The sequence below is a fragment of the Hipposideros armiger genome, unplaced genomic scaffold, assembly GCF_001890085.2.
Source record: "Hipposideros armiger isolate ML-2016 unplaced genomic scaffold, ASM189008v1 scaffold_133, whole genome shotgun sequence".
Classification (NCBI taxonomy): Eukaryota; Metazoa; Chordata; class Mammalia; order Chiroptera; family Hipposideridae; genus Hipposideros; species Hipposideros armiger.
The window spans coordinates 136344-157375 of NW_017731483.1; the positions used below are offsets into that span (position 1 = coordinate 136344).

The window sequence follows — 21032 nt, forward strand, 5'->3', positions numbered from 1 at the left end:
TGAAGAAGCAAACATGAAAGGTGAGTAGTTCTAAAAAGTTACAAACGTGTCTTTTTCTTTCCTGGTTTTATTACTGTTCCTTCAATAAAGTTATTTTAAAGTGAACTACTGTTTTGGAACTCGGGCGTGTTTTTGGCTGCCTTTGCTGTAGCCATCTACATCTGAGTTGTCATCTGCATAGCTCTGTAGGTGGGCAGGAATGGTCTGCATTCACACAAGAGGTACCATTACCAGTCATCACTTCAGCCATGGTTATGCCATTCATTGCAATGGATTTTTTAAAGGGAGTTATTTTAAAGAACTGGGCCCCAAAATAACGATCACACAGATTGTTATGCTGCTATTCTTTGTGGGTCGTTTGCAGGGGTGGATGTGGAAGACCAGAGAGAGCAGAGATTGTTAAGTGTCTCCGGAGTATGTGTAGAGAAACAGTCCAAGGAGGCTGTTTGTTTTGCTAGCTCCAGCTCATTTACTGCTTTTTAAGGGGTAAAGGCACTACCACAGCCTCTCCCCAAGTTGTGGAGATCTTCACTCATCAAATATTTGAGTACCTACAATGCGCCAAACAATTTCCTAAAGCTAAATAGGACGGTGAGGAAAAGCAGATAATTCAACCCATGGAATTCTCCAAGCAAAAAAGAATTAACGTTTCTAGCCAAGACTTGAACAAGACAAAAATTAATGATTTCTTCTTTCTGGTTCAATTTGGCATCTGAATTCACATTGCAGAAACTTCCGTGTATGCTCAAGTCATACCGATTTCATGGAAATTCTAGAGATGTTTCCTGCACAAAACATACAGGCTTCAGCTAAACTAGTTAGCAGTTATGACCATCCACCTTATTCACTGGTTAATGGTTAATAGTGGTGGGTGGGACTAATAAAACCTTGTGCTGCCCCAAGCTTAGGCTTAGAAAAGGATTCTTTTCAGTCCTTGTCCATTTTCAAGCCAGTCAGAATTATGTGTAGGACAAACAAGCTGTCTGTTCATATGAAGTCCTAAGAAACCATTATGCGTTTCTTTGAATTTTATTCTTTCCTTTAACTGCGGGTCCTTTAAAAAGCTTTTATGTTCCTAAACTCCATTTTTAAAGATTTCTGGTAGTACTGGATTTTTCTTGAGACAAAGTAAAAAATGCTCTGATTATCTAATTTATAATATTTGATTATCTAAATGCTACTTCTCTGGTAGTTATATCTGAGTTCTGTTTTTGACACTTCAATTCACTCAAGTATAACGAGTTGTTTTACATAGAACTATGGGCCTTGATTCCTTTGAAAGTTTCCAGTTACCCCACCCACCATTCCCTGATCAGCCTGCCTATATTACAAGTTGCCCAGCTCTTATTAAAGGTTTGGCAGTAATTACTCTCCCCCTAGCTCCAGGTCTCCCCCTCCATCAAAAACTAAATGAATGTTAAAGTTCATGCTGACAGTCATTGTTCACCTTCCCAGCTGCACTCTGTCCTGCAGGATGACTAGATCAGGGAGGCTGGGGGGAGGGTGTTGCCATAGCCACTCATGAGAAACACTGGACCTGGCATTAACTGCTGACAGCACTGAACTTATCACCCAAATTTAATGCTCATGTGAATGAAGGGGCCCTGAGTAAAACACTCTTGTTTTGCAGCTGAAAAGCAAGTTCCCTGAGCTGCTCCTGTATGAGTGAAAGTTTGCAGTTGAGCCTGAATTGCATATGCTATTAAATATTAATGTCTTCCTTGTGGGGTCCTAAAAAGCAAAAGCCAGAATTTGTGGTTAAGGGCCTCTTCCTGTCTTTAGGGAGGAGGTGGAAGACCTTACTGTGAAACCAAAATGGAACAAGAACTTGCACGGTATTTCTTGAAAGAAGAACAGTAGTTTCATTTCCCCTCCCTTGATGTGAACTAGTAAGTAAAGGATCAATAGCGGCTACCATTTACTGTATCTACTGGTGGTAATGTTAAGAGCTTTGGGTTATAAAAGGAACTTGCCTCTTCTGAAGACATGTTGACTGCAGTAATAATTCCATGAAAAGGGGATGGAAAACATGCATACCTGAAATCAAGTGACCGTTGGAAACCCTTGGCGATCTCTGTTCTAATGTCTTCTAACTTTGAGGATGAAACAAAAGGAAACTCCCTCCCCGCACTGTCTCTCCCCAGTCTGTTTTGCCAGTGCAGTGGCTGCCTTACCTGAGTTGAGACGCAGCACAGAATGGGCTTTTGAAGATCTTGTGGGGTGATGTACTTTGCCTTCTTGAGAACAACCTGAAACCAACCAACAATGATCTATCTCTGACCAATGACAGCTGTGGCCTGACCAGGTTCTGAGTTCCTTAAGGTGAAGGCTTGAGCTTGCAAGTGTCAGCCAAAATAAATTAGGGGTGGTGTGGAAATACCACATAGGTCCACGGTCAAGTCCTGAGATTTTGTTGCCTGGGCCACAGATATGTTTCTAAAGGTGCCTTGGCTCAACTTTTTTCTGTTGGGGAACTAGCCAGGCTTGTTCTCTGCTGAGTTTATTTGGGTGGGCTCTTTTCCAGAGCTGAAAATGTTTTAATTTGCAGCAGTTCATCTGCTAATTATGGTAGTGCTTGGGTTTAGGGCATCCTAGACAGGCAACCCTGCACTGTCTTAGCATAGGGAAGGTCAAATTGAGGCAGGCACGGTCTCCCTGTGCCTGGTGTTCTCCAAATTGGTAAACCTAAGGGGAAGACCCAAGTAGTGGCCTGAAGTGGTTGCAGTGGTGAGGCTTTCAGTTATGTAGCCCAGCAGAGGATCTCATGGCTAGAAGGCTCTCTGGGTTGAGATGCCAGAATGCCTCCTCACACCAACTCTGACACAGAATTCCTGGAAGGGAGGTACTAAATGTGCTGAGAATTCTCTGGGTGCCTCAAAGTATAATCAAGTTCCTACCTGAATGGGGTTTGCCCAATGTAATTAAATCCCATTTCAGATTCTGACATGACACTCTCTGAGGGTGCTTTGTTGTAAACTATGAAGTGCCCGGAGCACACTTACCATAGATTTGCTTGAGCACTGACTGCCTGGTGGACTTGGTGCCCAAGCTACTCTTGGATGGATTCTTGGCGGTCCTGCTTACTGTGACGGTCTTCGGGGGTTTTAGTTCTAGTTCCTTCCTCCAAACCAGAAGGAGCAATGCCACGCACTCTCGGTTCCATCTGTCCATGTCTCTGGCTCCAAGCTGCTTCATGTGCAGAAGGTGGGCCAGGTGCTTCCTGAGCTGGTAGCTGGTGGGGTCGGGGGGAAGGGAGAGGCTTTACGATCACAGTATTGAGAAACCACATTTCCTTAAGGTTCCTAGAAGCTAGAGGAATAGTATTTGTTGAACTCTTGGGAGAGTCACTAAACTCCCATTCCTAATTTCAGTGGCTGTATGTTGAATGTTGAATTCTCTTTCCATCGAACGCTTCCTGAGCTAAGACTCAGATAAGTCCTTGCCCCAAATGGGACAGGCCAGTGTGTAAAGAAGTAAATGGAATATGAGAAGTACTGTGTGAGCAAGGAGCTAGATGGCATGAGACGGATGGACTGATGATTTGTGGTGGTTTGGTAAGGCTTTACAAGGCTGATATTTGTGCAGGGTTTTAAAGGATGGGTAGGAACCTACCAGTCAGAGAAGGCATTCTAGGCAGAAAAAGCATGAACAGAGGTGAGGGCATTTGTGCAGGAGAGTCAGTAATGAGATGTGTATGAAGCATTGTGTGTGAGGCAAGGAGGATGGAAGGCAGGGCTACACTGAAAGCCAACATTTGTTCATAGCCTGTTGAATGAGAGGCACTTTTCCCTAGGATTAAGCCTGACGCAGACTGAATCAGACAAAGGCAGAGTAGAGGTGATGTCACCAAGACACTGACAGGTCATCCCTGACTTCATTCTCCCTTACAAGAACAGCTAACAACTGATCATGGACAAGACACCACTGAGAAAATCCTAGAATACGGGGATGAAACGGAATCACCCCGGTGCACCACAGAGACCAGGACAGACCACATTAGAAGGGAAAGCGGTGCAGCTACATGAGCACAGCATTGCCCCTCCCAGCCAGCACAGCACCACACTGACAGGTCTACCTACAGTTTCTCCCCTGGGAAAAGAGAGCCCAGAGAGGACATCCAGCTCCCCTAGTGTTGTGGGTTGCTTGTTGGGAGGCCCCACTCCAGTCTTGCCACTGGGTTTGATGGGGGAATCTGTGGTCCTTAACAACTGGGACTCTGATGGTGACGCAGAAGAAAGAGGAGGGACTTGGACCAACCAGCACGTGGACCTTTGCAGGCTGAATTCCTACCTGCAGCATCCAAGTAGTAGTCCCAGCCAGTAGCTTTGCTCATCTGCCAAGACGATGCTGCAGTCGGACCAGGGAACTTGGCTGCATGCAGGCCTGCCTGATTCAGGTCCTTAAATGAAGAGCCCTGCTGGTCCTGGTGGCTAGTCTGACCTCACCCAGGCAGGGGAGCTGAGGTACAGCTTGATTCACTGCTGAGTATAGCTCCTGGTCCCCACCTGACCAGAGAGGCTGGCTAGACCACCTGGAAGCTGCACAGCCCAGCAATACTCAAGCACAGCACGGCAGGCAGAGCTGATCATCTGCAGAGCAAAGCCAGTAGCACCATTCGGCCAGGGAACTTGGGGAGCACGATGACTTGAAACAAGATCACAAAGAACCTTGCCACTCTTCGAGGTCAGTTCTCCCAATCTGTTTGGGCAGGGAAAGTAATTCATAGCCCTGGGCGTTTCTGAATACAGCTTTCAGCCTATTCTACCAATGAACATAATCGAAGCACACTGGAAACTGCATGGCTCACCTAACAGTCCTAATAGTGGTACTTGACCAGAGAGCGCACAGCCCATGGCTTTCCTCATCTGCAGAACAAAACCGGTGGCTGCGTCTGGCCATGGAATTCAGTGTACAGTCTTGCCTCATTCAAGTACCCAGAGGTGGAGCTGTGCAGGTCCTGAGGCCCATCCTGCTGCCCTGCCAGGGCGGAAAGTCTAATTTATGATCCTGCCTATTGCAAAGTATAGTCCCCAGACCCACCTGTCTATAAACCTGATCAGAGAACCCAGACAACTACAGAGCCCATCCTACAGCCTTTCTTGGGCAGGGAACCAAGCCAACAGTCCTATCCAACTGTTCTTAGCTAATGGTACCTCCCTACCTCTTCACCCCCACCCGACCCCTGACCACAGAGCTTGGGCAGTGAGTGGCCTTGTCTAAAAAAGCAAGCCTCACCTGCCCAAGAACGTTACCAGCAGACATGACCGGAAACCTAAACTGAGTTGACTGGTGAAGAACTGTCTCTGCCAAAGCAAATCTGGAAGAGGAGACTTCTTACTCCAATGTGTAGATACCAACTTCAAGAATCAAGGATCATGAAAAATCAGGTGAACATGACACCACCAAAGGAAACTTAAAAAGCTCCGATAACTGACCTTAAAGAAATGGAGACCTGTGAAGTGTTTGACAAAGAATTCAGAGTAATCCTCTTAAAGAAGTTTTGTGAATTACAAGAACACACAACTAAACAAAATTAGGAAAACAATGCATGAACAAAATGAGAAGTTCAACAAAGAAACAGAAACCACCAAAAAAGCACCAAATTCTAGAGCTGAAAAATACAATGAACTGAAGAATTCAATAGAGAACTGAATTGAAACTGGAGAATTCAAAAGCAGACTTGACCATGAAGAAGAAGCAGTGACCTAGAAGACAGGACATTTGAAATTATCCAGTTAGAGGAATTAAAAGACAAAAAATGAAAGTAAAAAACAAAACAAAAATAGCCTTCAGAACTTAGGGAGCACACACACAAGAAAACCAATATCTACATTATGGAAATTCCAGAAGGAGAAGAAAGAGGAAGTATATTTAAAGCAATAATGGCTGCAATTTTCAGAATCTGGTAAGACAAATGGACATCCAGATTCATGAGGCCTAAAGGACCTCAAATAGGTTGAATCTGAACAGGGCTACACTGAGACACATTATAATTAAATTATCAAAAGTTAAAGAAAAATAATTTTGAAATCAGCAAGAAAGAATTTACATACAAGGAAATTCCCATAAGAATATTGGCAGGTTTCTCAACAGAAACTTTAGAAACCAGAATGAGATGGTATGCTCAAAATATTGAAAGAAATTAAAACCTGTCAAACAAAAATTCTATACCCAGCAAAACTGTCCTTCAGAAATTAAGGAGAGGTAAAGACTTTCCCAAACAAGCTCAGAAATTCACCACTACCAGACCTGTCTTACAAGAAATGTTAAAGGGAGTTCTTTGAAAGTAAAAGGATGCTAACTGACAATATAAAAACATAAGAAGCTAAGGTAAAATTCACTGGTTATGGTAAACATATGGTCAAAGTTAGATTCTGTAATATGGTAATGGTGGTAATGTAAGCACAACTCTACTTTCAAAGTTAAACATAGTCTTGGTTAGAGAACAGTGATGCCAATGACTATGAATCAGAAAGTGGTTTATTATAGTAATTATATTAATGTGAAGAACTTTTATGGGTAAGTTAATACATTTTGCTTATCTTTTTAAAATAACAAGTGTGGTATGATTTTAAAAATGAATGTCTAAAAGAACTTTTAAAAAGAAATAAACAGGGCGGCCAGTTAGCTCAGTTGGTTAGAGTGCAGTGCTCATAACACCAAGATTGCCGGTTCGATCCCCACATGAACCGCTGAGCCGCACCCTCCACAACTATATTGAAGCGACTACTTAGAGCTGATGGGTCCTGGGAAAACACACTGTTCCTCAATTAAAAAAAAAAAGAAAAATTCTAAGTGAAAAGAAAATAAATGTAGAAAAAATAACCATACTACAATAATCTGTTATTGGATATAAATATATATAAATTGTAACATCAATAACCCAAAGTGTGTGAAGGGAGATGTAAACATATAAAGTTTAGGAATACTATCAAAGTTAAGCTGTTATCAGTTTTAAATAGGGTGTTATAATTTTAAGATATTTTAGGTAAGCCCCATGGTGACTACAAGGGAAAAACCTGCACTAATTACACAAAAGAACATAATAAAGAAGTCAAAGCATACTGATACCAAAATGAATCCAAGCAAAAAAGACAGCAGGATAAGAAGCAAGGAACAATGGATCTACAAAGCATCCAGAAAACAATTAACAAAACGGCAATAGTAAGTCCTTACCCATCAATAATTAAATGTAAGTGAATTCAATTCCCTAATCAAAAGGCAAAATGGCTGCATGGATTAAAAAAACAAGATCCAACAACATGCTGCCTGCAAGTGACTCACTTTAACCTTAAAAACACATGGATTGAGAGTGAAGGGATGGAAAAAGATATTTCAAGCAAATGGTAACTCCCCCAAGAAAAAGTCAAGGGTAACTATACTTAGATAAAACAGACTTCACAAATAGTAAAAAGAGAAAAAGTCGTTATATGATGATAAAAGGGTCAATCCATCAAGAAGATACAACAATTGTAAATACTTATACACATTAAGAGCACCTAAATATATAAAGCAAAAACAAATAAAGAGCAGTACGATAATAGCTGGGGAGTTTAATACCTTACAGTGGTTCTCAACCTGTGGGTCGTGACCCCTTTGGGGGTTGAATGACCCTTTCACAGGGGTCGCCTAAGACCATAGGAAAACAAAAAGATATTTACATTACGATTCATAACAGTAGCAAAATTACAGTTATAGAGTAGCAATGAAAATAATTTTATGGTTGGGGGGTCACCACAACATGAGGAACTGTATTACGGGGTCGTGGCATTAGGAAGGTTGAGAACCGCTGCCTTACACCCAACAATGGATAGATCATCCAGACATAGAATCAATGAGTGGATTAGACAAAATGGACTTTAACAGACATACAGAACATTCTATCTGACCACAGCAGTAGACCTTCTCAAGCACACATGGAACATTTTTGAGGATAGACCATATGTTAGGCCACAAAATATGTCTTAGCAAATTCAAGAAGGCTGAAATCAAGTTATCTTCTCTGACCATAATGGTATGAAACTGGTTTTCTGGAAAACTCACGATACATGGAAATTAAGCAACACTCTCCTGAACAACCAGTGGGGCAAAGAAGACATTAAAGGGGAAATTTAAAAAATACCTTGAGACAAACAAAAATGGAAGCCCAACATACCAAAACTTACAGGATGCAGCTAGGAGATATGCCACACTTCCAACAGCCGACGGTAGAGAAAAGCTAGAGTTACGGGGCGGTACCACTCCATCCACAGTTCAGCTTCTTCTGTTTGAGAAGCCATGTGTCTTCCACGCCCTCTGCTCTCCAGGCAGAGAACTCGCTGGGGAGCCCAGGTGTTGGCAGAAGCTGTGACAGCTCTGGCTTTAAGTGGGCACAACTTCCACCTACTCGATTAAGTCTGTCTGCTGGCCTAGAGATCAGAATAACACCCTCTACTCTTCCTGAATTGAGAAACCTGACAGGCCCAGTTGTCCTTTCAGCCCTGGGCTCAGGGCTCTGTGGTCCACCTATCCTTGTTTATTCACCTCAGAACATGCTGGAGAAGGGTGGACAGGAAGGTGGCTTACACATTGCTGAGGTAAAATGAAAGTGTTTTACACAGCAACTGCTCTTAGCCACAGCAACTTTCCAGCTTGGTTTAGTTGTTCAGTGTCTGGTTTCAATCTTGAAAATAGTCAAGTCTTGGCTGGTACTAAAACTCACACTTTAAGACTTAGTTTCATTTTCTCCAGGCCCAAGGTTCAATTTGCTCGCCCCATCCCTGCAAACTGCAGTCTGCCTTTCTCCCGCTGCAGCATGTCTCCTATAACGACAGCCTGCACTGATGGTGCCAGGCCCCGTTCACCACTCAACCCCTCAGAGCCCCTTGGGTTTGGTGTCAGACACCACACACTGTCCCAGCACAGCTCCCTGGGATCATACTCCAAAATGGAAGATGTGTAAGACTACAACAGAATCACTACAAATATATTTACTGTCACCAGACATGGAACTTCCCACAATGTGCAGCTTCCCAGAAGCCCTTTGGGGGTCGATGTCCCAGGTCTCAGAACTGCACAAGGGCGCAGCCAGAGGGGGCCTATGTAATTGCCTCCCCAGGTGGACACACAGACTATGAGCCCGCTGTTCTTGGGGACAATGACTGAAGGCTCATTTGCTGCTATGGGCACTTACTGACAGGACCTGTCAGCTTCTTCCTCTTCAAAGGAGCCAGAGAACAGCCTGATGGGAAGGCATTTCAGTGAGGGCACAGCTGTGGGGCCTGACGTGGTAAAGCTCGCTCGCTTATTTAGATCCCAGGTTTCAGCTGAAACACATACTTAACAAAAAGTTCCTCTGGGATGGTAGCCAGTGCACGTCCTGGCAGAATTCCCCAAGGAGGGGGAGCAGGGCCCATTCCCATCTGTGGCTTCTGCAGCAGACTGTCTCAGTTCAAAGCCACTGCTGGTACTTCCCAGCTCCATGACCTTGGTGGGTTTCCTTATCTTACCGGTTCTCAACCTTCCGAATGCCGCGACCCCCTCATCCAGTTCCTCATGTTGTGGTGACCCCCAACCATAAACATTATTTTCGTTGCTACTCTATAACTGTAATTTTGCTACTGTTATGAATCGTAATGTAAATATCTTTTTGTTTTCCGATAGTCTTAGGCGACCCCTGTGAAAGGGTCGTTCGTCCCCCAAAGGGGTCGCGACCCACAGGTTGAGAACCGCTGCCTTATCTGAAGAGTGGGGATAAGAAGAGTATCTACCTCACAAGGTAATTGTGAGGATTAAACGAGTTAATACTACATGTAAAACTACGTAGACTTGCCTCTGGCACAAGTGCCCAATAAATGCCAACTACTAGTAATAACATCCCCCGTAACAACACTGCCGTGACGACGGTGAGCACGATCCGGGCAGCCCTTCCCCTCCGGCCTGCTCTGAGCTGACAGCACGAGGCCTGCCTCCACCTTTGTTATCTTGACCACTGCAAACACCACCTTTACTGAGAATGTAAGGGAAAGGCCTTGGACTTGATTCAGTGCTGGCTCGGCACCACTAGGGGAAGCCCTTTTTCCGCTCTGAGACCACTTGCTCGTCTGAAAATGGGGACACTAATCTTTATCACGACGATTTCCTGGTGTGGTTGGGAGAAGAAAGGTGTGAGACGACTGTAAATGGCCGAGAGCTTGAACAGACTTAAGGACGCCCTATTGCAAAGGCTGTGCAAGCACAAAGCAACGGCCTGGCTCTGGGTTACACAGTCTTGGGCACAGAAGACCCTCACTGCTCTTCCTGGGTCTCACAAGAACCACTCTCTTGCACTCTCTTCTCCATCTGCCAATGTTAGGTGCTGTCCAGCCCTTTTCTCTTCTGACTGGGGTGTGGACATGTGGCACCCCATACTCCCAGTGACTGGCTTGCTTTGTCCCCCATCACCCTTCTTCTCTCTGGAGATGGAGACCACGTGACCACCACCTGTTGGCACTGGCCAGCCCTCCCCTGGGCACTGGTCATCACTGTAAGGGCTAATCTGGAGTTAGGCCCTAGTGGGGCCTGTGGTGTGAAGGAGATTATGAGATACATGAAAACTTGCAGCAAACGACTCCCCCAGTCCCCTATAATTACTTCTTGGAGGTATCTGGCTCAGTATTTTAGGAAGCCTCCACCCCTACCCCACATTCTTGGGGAGATTGGTAGGTGCTTACACAGGATTTTGTAATACATTTCAGTCACTCAGTCCACTATATCCAGGCCCTGGTTTAGGTATTTAAGGTTATGACTAATTCCTGGGTAGTAAAGACATAAAAAGAAGAAATATAAAATACCTTACATGTGTAGGGCTTTAGAATTTTTGAAGCTCACGTTATCTCACTCTACAACCTGCCGTATGAACACAACAGGAGCAGCGATTGTTAAACCCCATTTTCCACATGAGGAAACTGAGGGTCAGGGAGGCCAAGTGATTTGCCCAAGGTCAGACAACCTGTTAGAGCTGCGGCTGAAACTCAGGCTTCCTGGCTACACACCTAGGGCTTTTGTCTTTACACCAGGCTATCCTGGGTGCTTTCCCATCTTTCTTGGCAAAAACACCTTCCAAATAGTTTATCCAGGATAAATTACTAGGATCTACACATGTGTGAGTTTCATCGGTAGGCTCAATTACCTTGTCCTTGTCACGCCAGCACATGGAATTCACTAGAAAACATGGCGGAGCTCAGGGGTGTCATGCTGGGGAGAGCGGGACAACCACAGAACCAAAGACGCTCCTTACCCTCTCCAGGCCCGCTGGATGACTGCCGCTGCTTTGTTCTTTCTGCGAAACAGCTCTTTCCTGCTTCTCTCTCTCTGGATTATCTGCAGCCGCAGCTCTATAGGGAGAAGGTCAATATTCACACTCTGCCCAGAGAGGGGACCAGGAGCTGGCTCAGTCTCCTTAGATGTCCGAGCACCCTCACACAGGGTGGATATCCCCAGTTTCCTGACTCCTGACCTCAACACCTCAGTGCTCTGTGGCAAATCTGAGTAGATCTCTTCTTGGAGCTTGTCCTGTGTTGCTTTGTTTCTTGGTGTCCGATGGTGGAGAGGGTTCTGCCCAGCATGGACCACCTCCCCTTTGGCACTGCCAGGTCGGCTAGAACCAGCTGGGGAGCACCTTCCTCCTCTGAGCTCTTGAATGCTCCTTTTCTGGGAGGTGCACTTGGCTTTGGGTGCTGTGTCATGCCGCCTGCTGGGCTTCCGGTGGCCATCCTGCTGTGGAAGACTTGTAGCTGCCCAACTGGGGTCCTCTCCTTTCTCACCAGGCCCAGCCACCCTGCTACAGGACGGCTGCTTCAGGAAGCCTTTCCCCTTGTCACACCGCTGCTCGCCAACTGTCTCACCTCCGGACTTCTCAACAGAGGAGACTCCTCGACACCTGTTTCCATCATTGCCTTCACTGGGGCTGAAGTGAACACAGGAAGATCGGCCTTTAGAATGTTCTCTGGATGTTTCTTGGGAAAACAAGGGAGAGAGGAAAGAATATTTATTGTCCGAAACTTGCATAATAGGGCAAGTCTGCTCATCTGTTTACATAAAATATTTAGACCCGTCCCATAACATCACCATGACAATGGTGACGACTATGATTAGAAAATATACTTTTAACTTCTATTTCTAGCAATGGTACGTGAGATAACCTGAAAGTCTTCCCACTATAAGTACCTATAAATGCTGATTAAAATATATAATAAGCATCCTTTTAAAAGCACCATAGTGTTTTCAAGAAAATAAAGGAGATTCCTGGGAACCAAAAACAAAGAGAAAACTGAAAATCAGCAAGCTGTGTGTGAGCTGATCCAGGCAGGTAGTGGTGGTGAAGTGGGCAACAGCCGGTGTTATTCAATATCTGGTTGTGTTTTAACATCCAGGTAAGAACAGAAGATGAGGCCTTGCGGGCAGGAAGTGAACTAAAACCAAGACCCTAAATGCAGCCAGGACTCTTGAGGTGGTATACCCAAGGGAAGTAATAGTCCAGATAAAAACATCTGCTTCTGGCACTGGGAGATGCAAAGGAAGTTTGTCTCAGCCTGGTTCTGGATAGGGTAAAGTCTCCATGGGCTTGGTATTATTTTCAACCTATTGGAAAAATTAATATAAAAACTGGTCTCAGGGTGGCGATGTCATAGAAGCAAATGACTCACAGAAGCAAACCCAGTATTGCTTTAGTGTGGCGTGACCTCAATTCAGGCTGCACAGAGGGATCCTTGTGAAATAACTTCGCAGTCCAAAATTATAAAATGCAAGAGGACACAATCGACCATGATCGACAGTTAACAGATACAGCAGCAAGCTTAGATCAACAAGAACTAAAGCTAATAGAACACTGTGTGCACGCGCACACACACACACTAAACACATGAAAGAAAATTAAAATTTGAGAAAAGAATAGCTATATTGGAAAAAGAACTAAACAGAACATCTAAAATGAAAAATTTAGTCTTAGTGTAAAAAGCAACGAAGAAACTTAAGCTTCCGTAATGGCAAAACTGAGGCATGCTCACCACTGAGGACAACAGAAAAGTCGAACATAATATTACAAACCACCTGTCTAAAGGCATCAAAAGTATAAGGCCAAGATCCAGGAGAATCAGAACACCAACAGAGATGAGAAAGGCATTTGGGGGTACGCATCCCTAGGGGAACCAGTCCCTTGAGGTTTGGAGGAATAGAACCTGCCAAAAAGCAGTCTTTTTGCCTGAGGCCATGGAAGGCTATGTCTTAGGAGGAAAACTGAACTGGTAGTAAATTGACCCTTGCAGGGCCTGAAGCCCAGCTTTGCATCATCTCAGCTCACCGACTGTAAGAAATGTACTGCTCTGATGTAGGAAGTTAGTGGGGATGGGGGTGGGGGGGAGGTGGCAGTAGTACATGGGAACTCTCTGTACTTTATGCTCAATTTTGCTGTGAACCTAAAACTGCTCTAAAAAGTAAACTCTATTAAAAGGAAAAATAATGAAGAGACTGCTAGATATCACTAGATCCTGTTGACTAATAATGCTATAAATAGTGTAACCCAAATCACAATAGATACAATAGATCAGTGGGAAAGAACAGAAAGCTAAAAATATACCCATATATAAAAATATATAATGAAGATGGCATTGGAATTTGTGATGAGATGAGGTGCGCAGAGCCCCTGGGTAGGAACCCAGAGGGGATGCCAGACTCCTCCAGGAGCCATTGTTCACAAGTCCACAGCCAGTAACAGATCAGGATTAGTCCACGTCCATGGCTAGAACCACTGCTTATTGTCTAAAAAGAAATCATGAGATCCCAATGTCACTGTATAACAAAATGAGATAGTAAAAATTAGAAAATACATGTGTTTATCAGATCTTGAAGTGGGGAAAATCTTTTCTTAGTATAAAAACACAAGGAGAAAAATCTCAAAAGAAAAGAATTAAGCAATTAAAAGGCATACTAAAAAGAGACATTCATTATATTTGCTAGATAAAGAGTTTTAGAACTATTGGGAAAATTTAAAACCAATATAAAAAATGACAGAGGGCATCAGCGAAAAACCTAGAAAAAAGCCAATAAAATTATGACAAAATCCATCCTCCTTGGAGAAGTGGCTGATTCCAGGGCCCTGAGTAGGGGATGATATGATGAGATTTCATTTTGAAGAGACCATTATGTACACAGAGGGGAAATGGATTAGGGGAGGCAGAGTAGGTAAGTAAGACCAGCTAGGACACACTGCGATAGCCCAAGTTAGAGACAAAGGTCAGGTGTTAGGTAGACTGCACAGTGGTGGGCTGATGGTGGCAGATGAGAGAAACAAAATGGATTTGCAAGGTATTTAGGAAGTAAAGGTGACAACACCTGGTGACTGACTGAAATGGGTGGTAAAGGAAAAGAAGATAATGGTTAGATTTTACTCCTGAATTGAACATACAGATGGATGAGTATGTCATTAACCAATTTTGGGAACAGGTTTACATGAAATCATAATTGGTTCTCTCTTGGAAAGGTTGAGTTTGAGATGCCTTTGGGACATTCAAGTAAGGACATAAGTAGATACTTGAGTATACACAACTGGAGCAAGGCAAAGAGGCCAGGGAGTCTTGGCAGGTAGGTGGTAATTTGCTGCCTTGGCCACTGCACATGCACCAAATGGAGGGCACACTTACACTCCCACCAGTCACACCCACCCGCTCTGGCAGCCCACGTGGTGAGAATAACAGAACACCAGGGATGGCCCTTAACACAGTAAGCTTCTCCTCCACTACACTCTCCCGAAAACCACACTGATTCAGAGACAGCTTCATCTCACCACCTCCCACAAACAATCTGCTTGCTACCAAGTCATCTCAATCCTACCTCGCAAGTCCATCCCCGACCCGTCACCCTACTGCTGCTGTGTCTTAGTGTAGGCCCTATTTGGTCCCCCAAATCCATCTTCTAGTCAGCCACAGTGATTTTCTAAATACTATGGCTCCTTCCTTCCCCCTTTTGAAGTAATAAGGATGTTAATTATAATAACAGCTTGTATTTATAGAGTGCTTTAGGCACTGTGTTTAAATCTGTATATGTGCTGTCTCATTAATGTTCACAATTTATTATCTCTTTTACAAATAAAGAAGTGGAGGCTTGGTCAGGTTAAGCAACTGGCTCAAGATTATACAGCTCGTGGGCCAGCCAAGTGGTGCATTGGTTAAGAGTTGGCTTGGGACGCCAACTCTGAGTAGCAAGGCCCCGGTTTGGATCCCACATGATGGCCAGACACTGCGCCCTCTACAGCTAAGATGGTGAACAACAGCTCGACCTGGAGCTGGGCTGCTGTGAGCAGCCATGAGCGGTCATCCAATGGTCAGCGAGCAACTGCCTCACCCGGGAAAAGCGCAATGATAACACCAACATGGGCCAGTGAAGCAATGTTCTCCACAACTAGACTGAAGAACAAAAGGACAGCAACTTGTCTGTTCCCCTTCCCCGATTCCCCAATGCTGTTCCCCTCCCCCAATTCCCCAATAAAATCTTAAAAAAAAAAAAAGTGCATTACCTTATTGAAAAAAAAAAGATACACAGCTCGTAAGTGGTAGAGTCTAAATGTGAACCTACTGGGTTGTTGGAAAAGTCACAACGCGTTTGCGACAGATGGCACTAGTTCATTTGGAAGTATTAGTCATTCACATCTATGTTATTGCTATGTCATTTCACAGCTTCATTCCAAAAAATATGAGCGATTTGGTTGAGTTTTGGAGATTTTACAACAAGTTGAAGATGGAAGACCAAAATGTGCATTTTTGCCATATTTTACTGTTTTACTTCTATAAAGGGAAAAACACACATCAAGCTTGTGAAAAGTTGCATCAAGTTTACGGTGACAATGCTCTACAAGAACGTCAGTGTCAAAAATGGTTCACGAAATTCCATGCTGGTGATTTTGATTTCAACAACGCTCCTCAGTCAGGGAAGCACACGGAGGTTGATGATGACAAAATAAAGGCATTGATTGAGTCAAACCCCCGTACACAACCCGAGAGATTGAAGAAACATTGAACATCCATCATTCAAGTGTTCACGACCACCTGAAGAAACTAGGATACATAAGCAAGCTCAATATTGGGGTTCTGCATGAACTCAAAGAAGTTCATTTGAGGGCGTGTATCAACATCTGCAATATGCTCATTAAACGTGCAGAAAACGATCCTTTTTTGAAGCAACTGATAACTGGTGATGAGAAGTGGATTGTTGAAAACAATGTGGTGTGCAAACAGTCTTGGTCATTACATGATGATTTGCCTCAAACGACATAGAAAGCAGACATTATGCTCTCAGTGTGGTGGGATTTTAAAGGTGTTGTGTTTTTCGAGCTCCTACCAAGGAACCAAACAATCAATTCAAATATGTACTGTCAGCAATTGGACAGTTTTAATGAATCCATCATCCAGAAACGTCCAGAGCTTGTTGATTGTAAAGGAGTTGTGTTCCATCATGATAACGCAAGACCACACACAAGTTTGATCACCCGTCAAAAATTCTTGGAGCTTGGATGGGATGTGTTGCCATACCCACCATACTTGCGTGACCTTGCGCCATCAGATTTCCACTTGTTTAGCTCTCTTCAAAACTCCTTGCATGGTATAACTTGCGTGGTTCAGTTCAGATGAGGCTGTAAATCAGCACCTTGTTCAGTTTTTCGCAAATAAAGACAGGTCCTTCTATGAACGAGGAATTATGAAGCTCACTGAAAGATGGCAAAAGGTTATCGAACAAAATGGGCAATGTATCATTGACTGGTCTTTGTTCTTTATATAAATAAATGACCTTTGAAAAACATAGACAAAATACGTCATGACTTTTCCGACAACCCAATAGGTTGTTTGATTCTAAAGCTTGTGCACTTAGCCATTCCGCTCTGCACGCATCATACAGAACAAGAAGGGAGGAATTATTATGAGACAGAAGGAAGAAATCCCTGTTAGGAACCTTGGGCAAGCCCCTCTTTCATGGCCTCCGTTTCCTGACTTGTTTTGAGGAGGCTGTAATACCTGTCTCTAACAACTCTCAAGTTCTAACATTCTCTGCTTCTGTGAGACAGGATGATGGAGAAAAAGAGTAGTCAATACTTTCCATTTCTGGGTTCCTGTTGGGATGTCCACCCCTCAAGGTCTACACTGCTTGAGTACTGATCAGTTGAAGCGGCTGTGACCCTTATTTATGTGGCCAAACATGAAGTGGCTTGGGTGCCCTTTGTCCAGTTTATGTTGGGGTTTCCTGGGGTTCCTATGCTCCAGAAGCTCTAGTCCATGGCCAGTTTGATTCCTAGAAGTATCTCCCTATTTTCCTTGGTACTCTGGCCTCTGAGGCAGGTGAACGGGGTGAAAGGTGCTCGTGAAACTGGAGCTCCGTCTCCTCACACCTGAACCAGGCTCACTGGTCTTCCTTCCTTCAGCTCTCCCCAAAGTCTGGCTGCTGGGCTGCTCGGAGGCCCTGTCTGCATATGTGACTCTGGCTCTTCCCAAATGTTCCTTATTCAGGACACCATTTCCTGCGCTCAAATGAATGAGGAGCTCCCCTCTTCAGAACTGTTCTAGAACAGGACCTTTCAAATTTTCTTTTTTTACAATAACCTATAGCAAGAAGTAAATGTTTCATTGTGGCCCAGTATACAGATAAACATGTATACACACACATATACAACAGACAGACATCTATGTACACAGATAATAGCTGCAACAGAAGTTATTGCCTTTATAATAGGCAATATACTTTGATATTTTCTATTGTAGTCTAGTTCCTGATCCAATCCACTAAATTAATTTCATGACCTCCATATGGCTTGAAAATCATTCTAAAACCGTGTACTTGATCACCCTTAAACCAAAAGTGAGGAAAGGCAGTCTTAACTAGCATCAGTATAATGAAAGGACAGAAGGTTATTAAAAACTCGAACTTCATGCTTTTATAGGATGTGGGGTGACTACCAGAATGTGATCAGGTCTACGGCAGATCTGATTGGCCTTTCAGCATAACTGTCTCAAGGTGTTTTATAAAAACATGAACACAAACCACAATTACCTTGTGTAGTTGTAAAAAGTCTGAAATAACTGCTCCCCCTTGTCTCTGCTCTGCAGAGCACAGGATTAGGGGAAAAAATTGTCCATTTGAAGTTGCAGGCATTAAATATAATTCTTAAGGTACAGAGTATACTAAACCCCAAGCCAATCAAACTTTGAATGGGTGCTTTGTAGGAGTCAGGTCAAGAAGTGTTTACATAGGTAACCAATATTGTGCTTATTGCTATAAGAAAGATCCTTAGCCTTAATTATAATTCAGTATGGCTGGCACATAGTGTGGGCTTAAAAACATACCTGTTGATGAATGCATATATAAGTGATTTAGTGAACAGAATAGAAGCAAAGCTTTGCCATAAAAAATAGGACTCTTACAGAAAACAAGAGTATACCCAATGAATGCTTTTCATGTCATGTTTAACAATCTGTCTTTCCTCTCTCAATCTCAAGCATGTAGCTAGTACCATTCAACAGATATTTATCATATCTCTTCTGTGCCAGACACCCAGCTAGGTGTTTGGGATACAGAAGAGACACACTGCTCCTTATGATGGATTGTTTAATGGCCAAAGTGTCTTCCCATCCCAGTATGCACTCACCTTTGAAATGTGATTTGGTGACATCTTTCATCCAGGGGTGAAGTCTATATCTCCACCGCCTTGAATCTGGGCTGGCCTCGTGACTTGCTCTGATTAACAGAATGTGGTGGAAGTGCTGTGCAAGTTGTGGAGCCTGGGCCTCATGAGGACTTGGAGCTTCTGCCCGCTCCTTCTCAGAGCACTGGCCTGAGAATGATATGCAAGGAAGAAGGCCTAACGTCCCGGAGGGTGAAGGAAGGGTCATGCAGAAGAGAACTGAGACGCCTTAGCCAACAGCCAGCACCAACTGCCAGGTGAAGGAAGCCATCTTGGACTTTCCAGCCTGTCAACCTTCTAGCAGCTACATGAGTGAGCCCAGGTGATCCAGTAGAGGAATTGCCCACAGAATTATGAAATCATTGTTGTTTTAAGCCACTTAATTTCGGGGGTGGTTTGTAATGCCACAACAGATAACCAACACAGAAACTAATACGTAAAAAAGAGAAGTGCTGGCCTAACAAAAATCTAAAATCATGGCACTGACTTTGGGACTGGTTGGTGAGCAGAAGCTGGAAAGGCAATGAAGAGATGTGAGCGAAGCCTGGAGGAGCAGAGAAGAAATTGCTGTTGAAGTCTGGAGAAAGGGAGGCTGTGTTATTCAGTGGCAGGGTACTTGGTAGTTTTTATCGTATGGCTAGAGGACACAGTGTCAGTTTAAATTTACTTAAAAAATAATCATTTTAATGTAAATTTAAATAGTAATCTATAAAGGTACAGCCTTTTAGACACAGGATACAACCCTCATATGCTACATGCAAAGGCCTTAAGCTAAGAAAGAACTTGAGAAAATTCAACATGGCTTTCACATCACGGGAATTTGGGGAATGCTGGCTGAAGGAGTAAATGAATGAACATATAACAAAGCATCACACCATCCCAACATTGCTGATGCACTATCACTGTAAAGTGGGTTATGGAATTACAGTCTGGAAATGTTTGTGGTCATTCATGTATACTTTCATGCAGTTATTCTTGGCTAGATCAGCAGTGTGGTTTAATAACAGTAGTTACTGAAGTCCTACTATGGGTCACGGGCCATAACAAGTGCTCTACATTAATTTTTTAATTTCTATTCACAACTACCTTGCTGAGTAGAGAATATACCCCATTTTATAGCTAAGGAAGTTGAGGTTCAGAGAGATAGACTGAATTGCCCAAGCCCTGAATTAGGTGACCATGAGATCCCAGAGATCCTTTCTGGGGGTTCCAAGGTCATAACAATTTTCATAATAATACTAAGATATTATTTGCCTTTTTCATTGTTGTTGGCATTTGCACTTAGATTTCTGGAGCATTCTCACTATTCTCTAACTAATTAGAATGGCTCGGTATACTTAAATTGCATTGTACAAATAATATAGTTTATGCTGAATACTTGCTTTCCTTCTGGTAGTCTGGAGTTTTGGTATATGCTAGGCAGAGATCATATCTACATGACTGACTTCTGATAAAAATCCTAGAGTCCTAGGTTAAGGTCGCTTTCCTGGTAGAAAAAGGTTGTCTAACCGGCTGTAACATTACATTGCTGGAGGATTTAAGTGTGTCCTGTGTGACTCCTCTAGGAGAGAATTCTGGAAGTTCGTACCTGGTCTCCTTCAGACTTCACTCCCTGTGCCTTTTCCCTTTGCTGATTTTTCTTTGTATCCTTTTGTTATAATAAATTATAGCCATGAGTACAGCTGTATACCGAGTCTTGTCAGTCCTCCTAGCAAATTACTGAACCCCGGGGTCATCTTGAGCACACCCAACACACTAAATGAACTTCACAAAGGATGAAGTCCAAAAATCCATGCCAAGACACAGCATATTAAACTCTTGAAAACCAAAGATAAAGTAAAAACCTTGAAAGCAGCCAGAGAGAAATGACGTTACCTAGGCACATTACTAAGGAACACCAATTCGAATGTGTCACCTCAAACCATGGAAGATGGAAGGAAGTGGCACAGTTTTTCTGAAATGCTAAATTAAAAGAACTGCCAACCCTGAATTCTAAATCTGGTTTAATGATTGTTTAGGAATGAAATAAAAACATTCTAAGACAAAGGAAAACTCAAAGAATTCATTGTTAGTAGACCTACCTTTTAAATTGGCTAAAGAAAATTCTTCAAACAGAAAGAAAATGATAAAAGAAGGAATTTGGAGCAAAAAGGAAGGAAGAAAAAAAATATGGGTACATAAAACAGACTATTCTTTTCCTCATGAGTTTTATAAATTATATTTGAGGATTGAAACTAAATTATAAAACCACCTGACACCAAGCAAAGATATTTAAAAGTGGGGAGAAGGTAAAGGTACCTAAATGGAAGTGGGTTTCCACATGTCACTCAAAGTGGTAAGATGTTGATAC

The 21032-nt window shown here is 43.3% G+C and overlaps 1 protein-coding gene across 4 annotated transcripts in view; it reads right to left on the reverse strand.

The window, feature by feature from the left end:
• INVS (inversin) overlaps positions 1-21032 on the reverse strand; it is a 78093-nt gene that overhangs the window by 1740 nt on the left and 55321 nt on the right. For 2 of the 4 annotated variants that reach the window (XM_019649492.1, XM_019649495.1), the window contains 4 exons: positions 18647-18832; positions 11258-11975; positions 3003-3232; positions 2175-2249 (listed from right to left, as the gene is read on the reverse strand). In XM_019649492.1, coding sequence (XP_019505037.1) covers positions 2175-2249; positions 3003-3232; positions 11258-11975; positions 18647-18832 — 1209 coding nt within the window. The remainder of the gene's footprint in view (positions 1-2174; positions 2250-3002; positions 3233-11257; positions 11976-18646; positions 18833-21032) is intronic. The other 2 variants (XM_019649494.1, XM_019649493.1) reach the window with 2 other exon arrangements.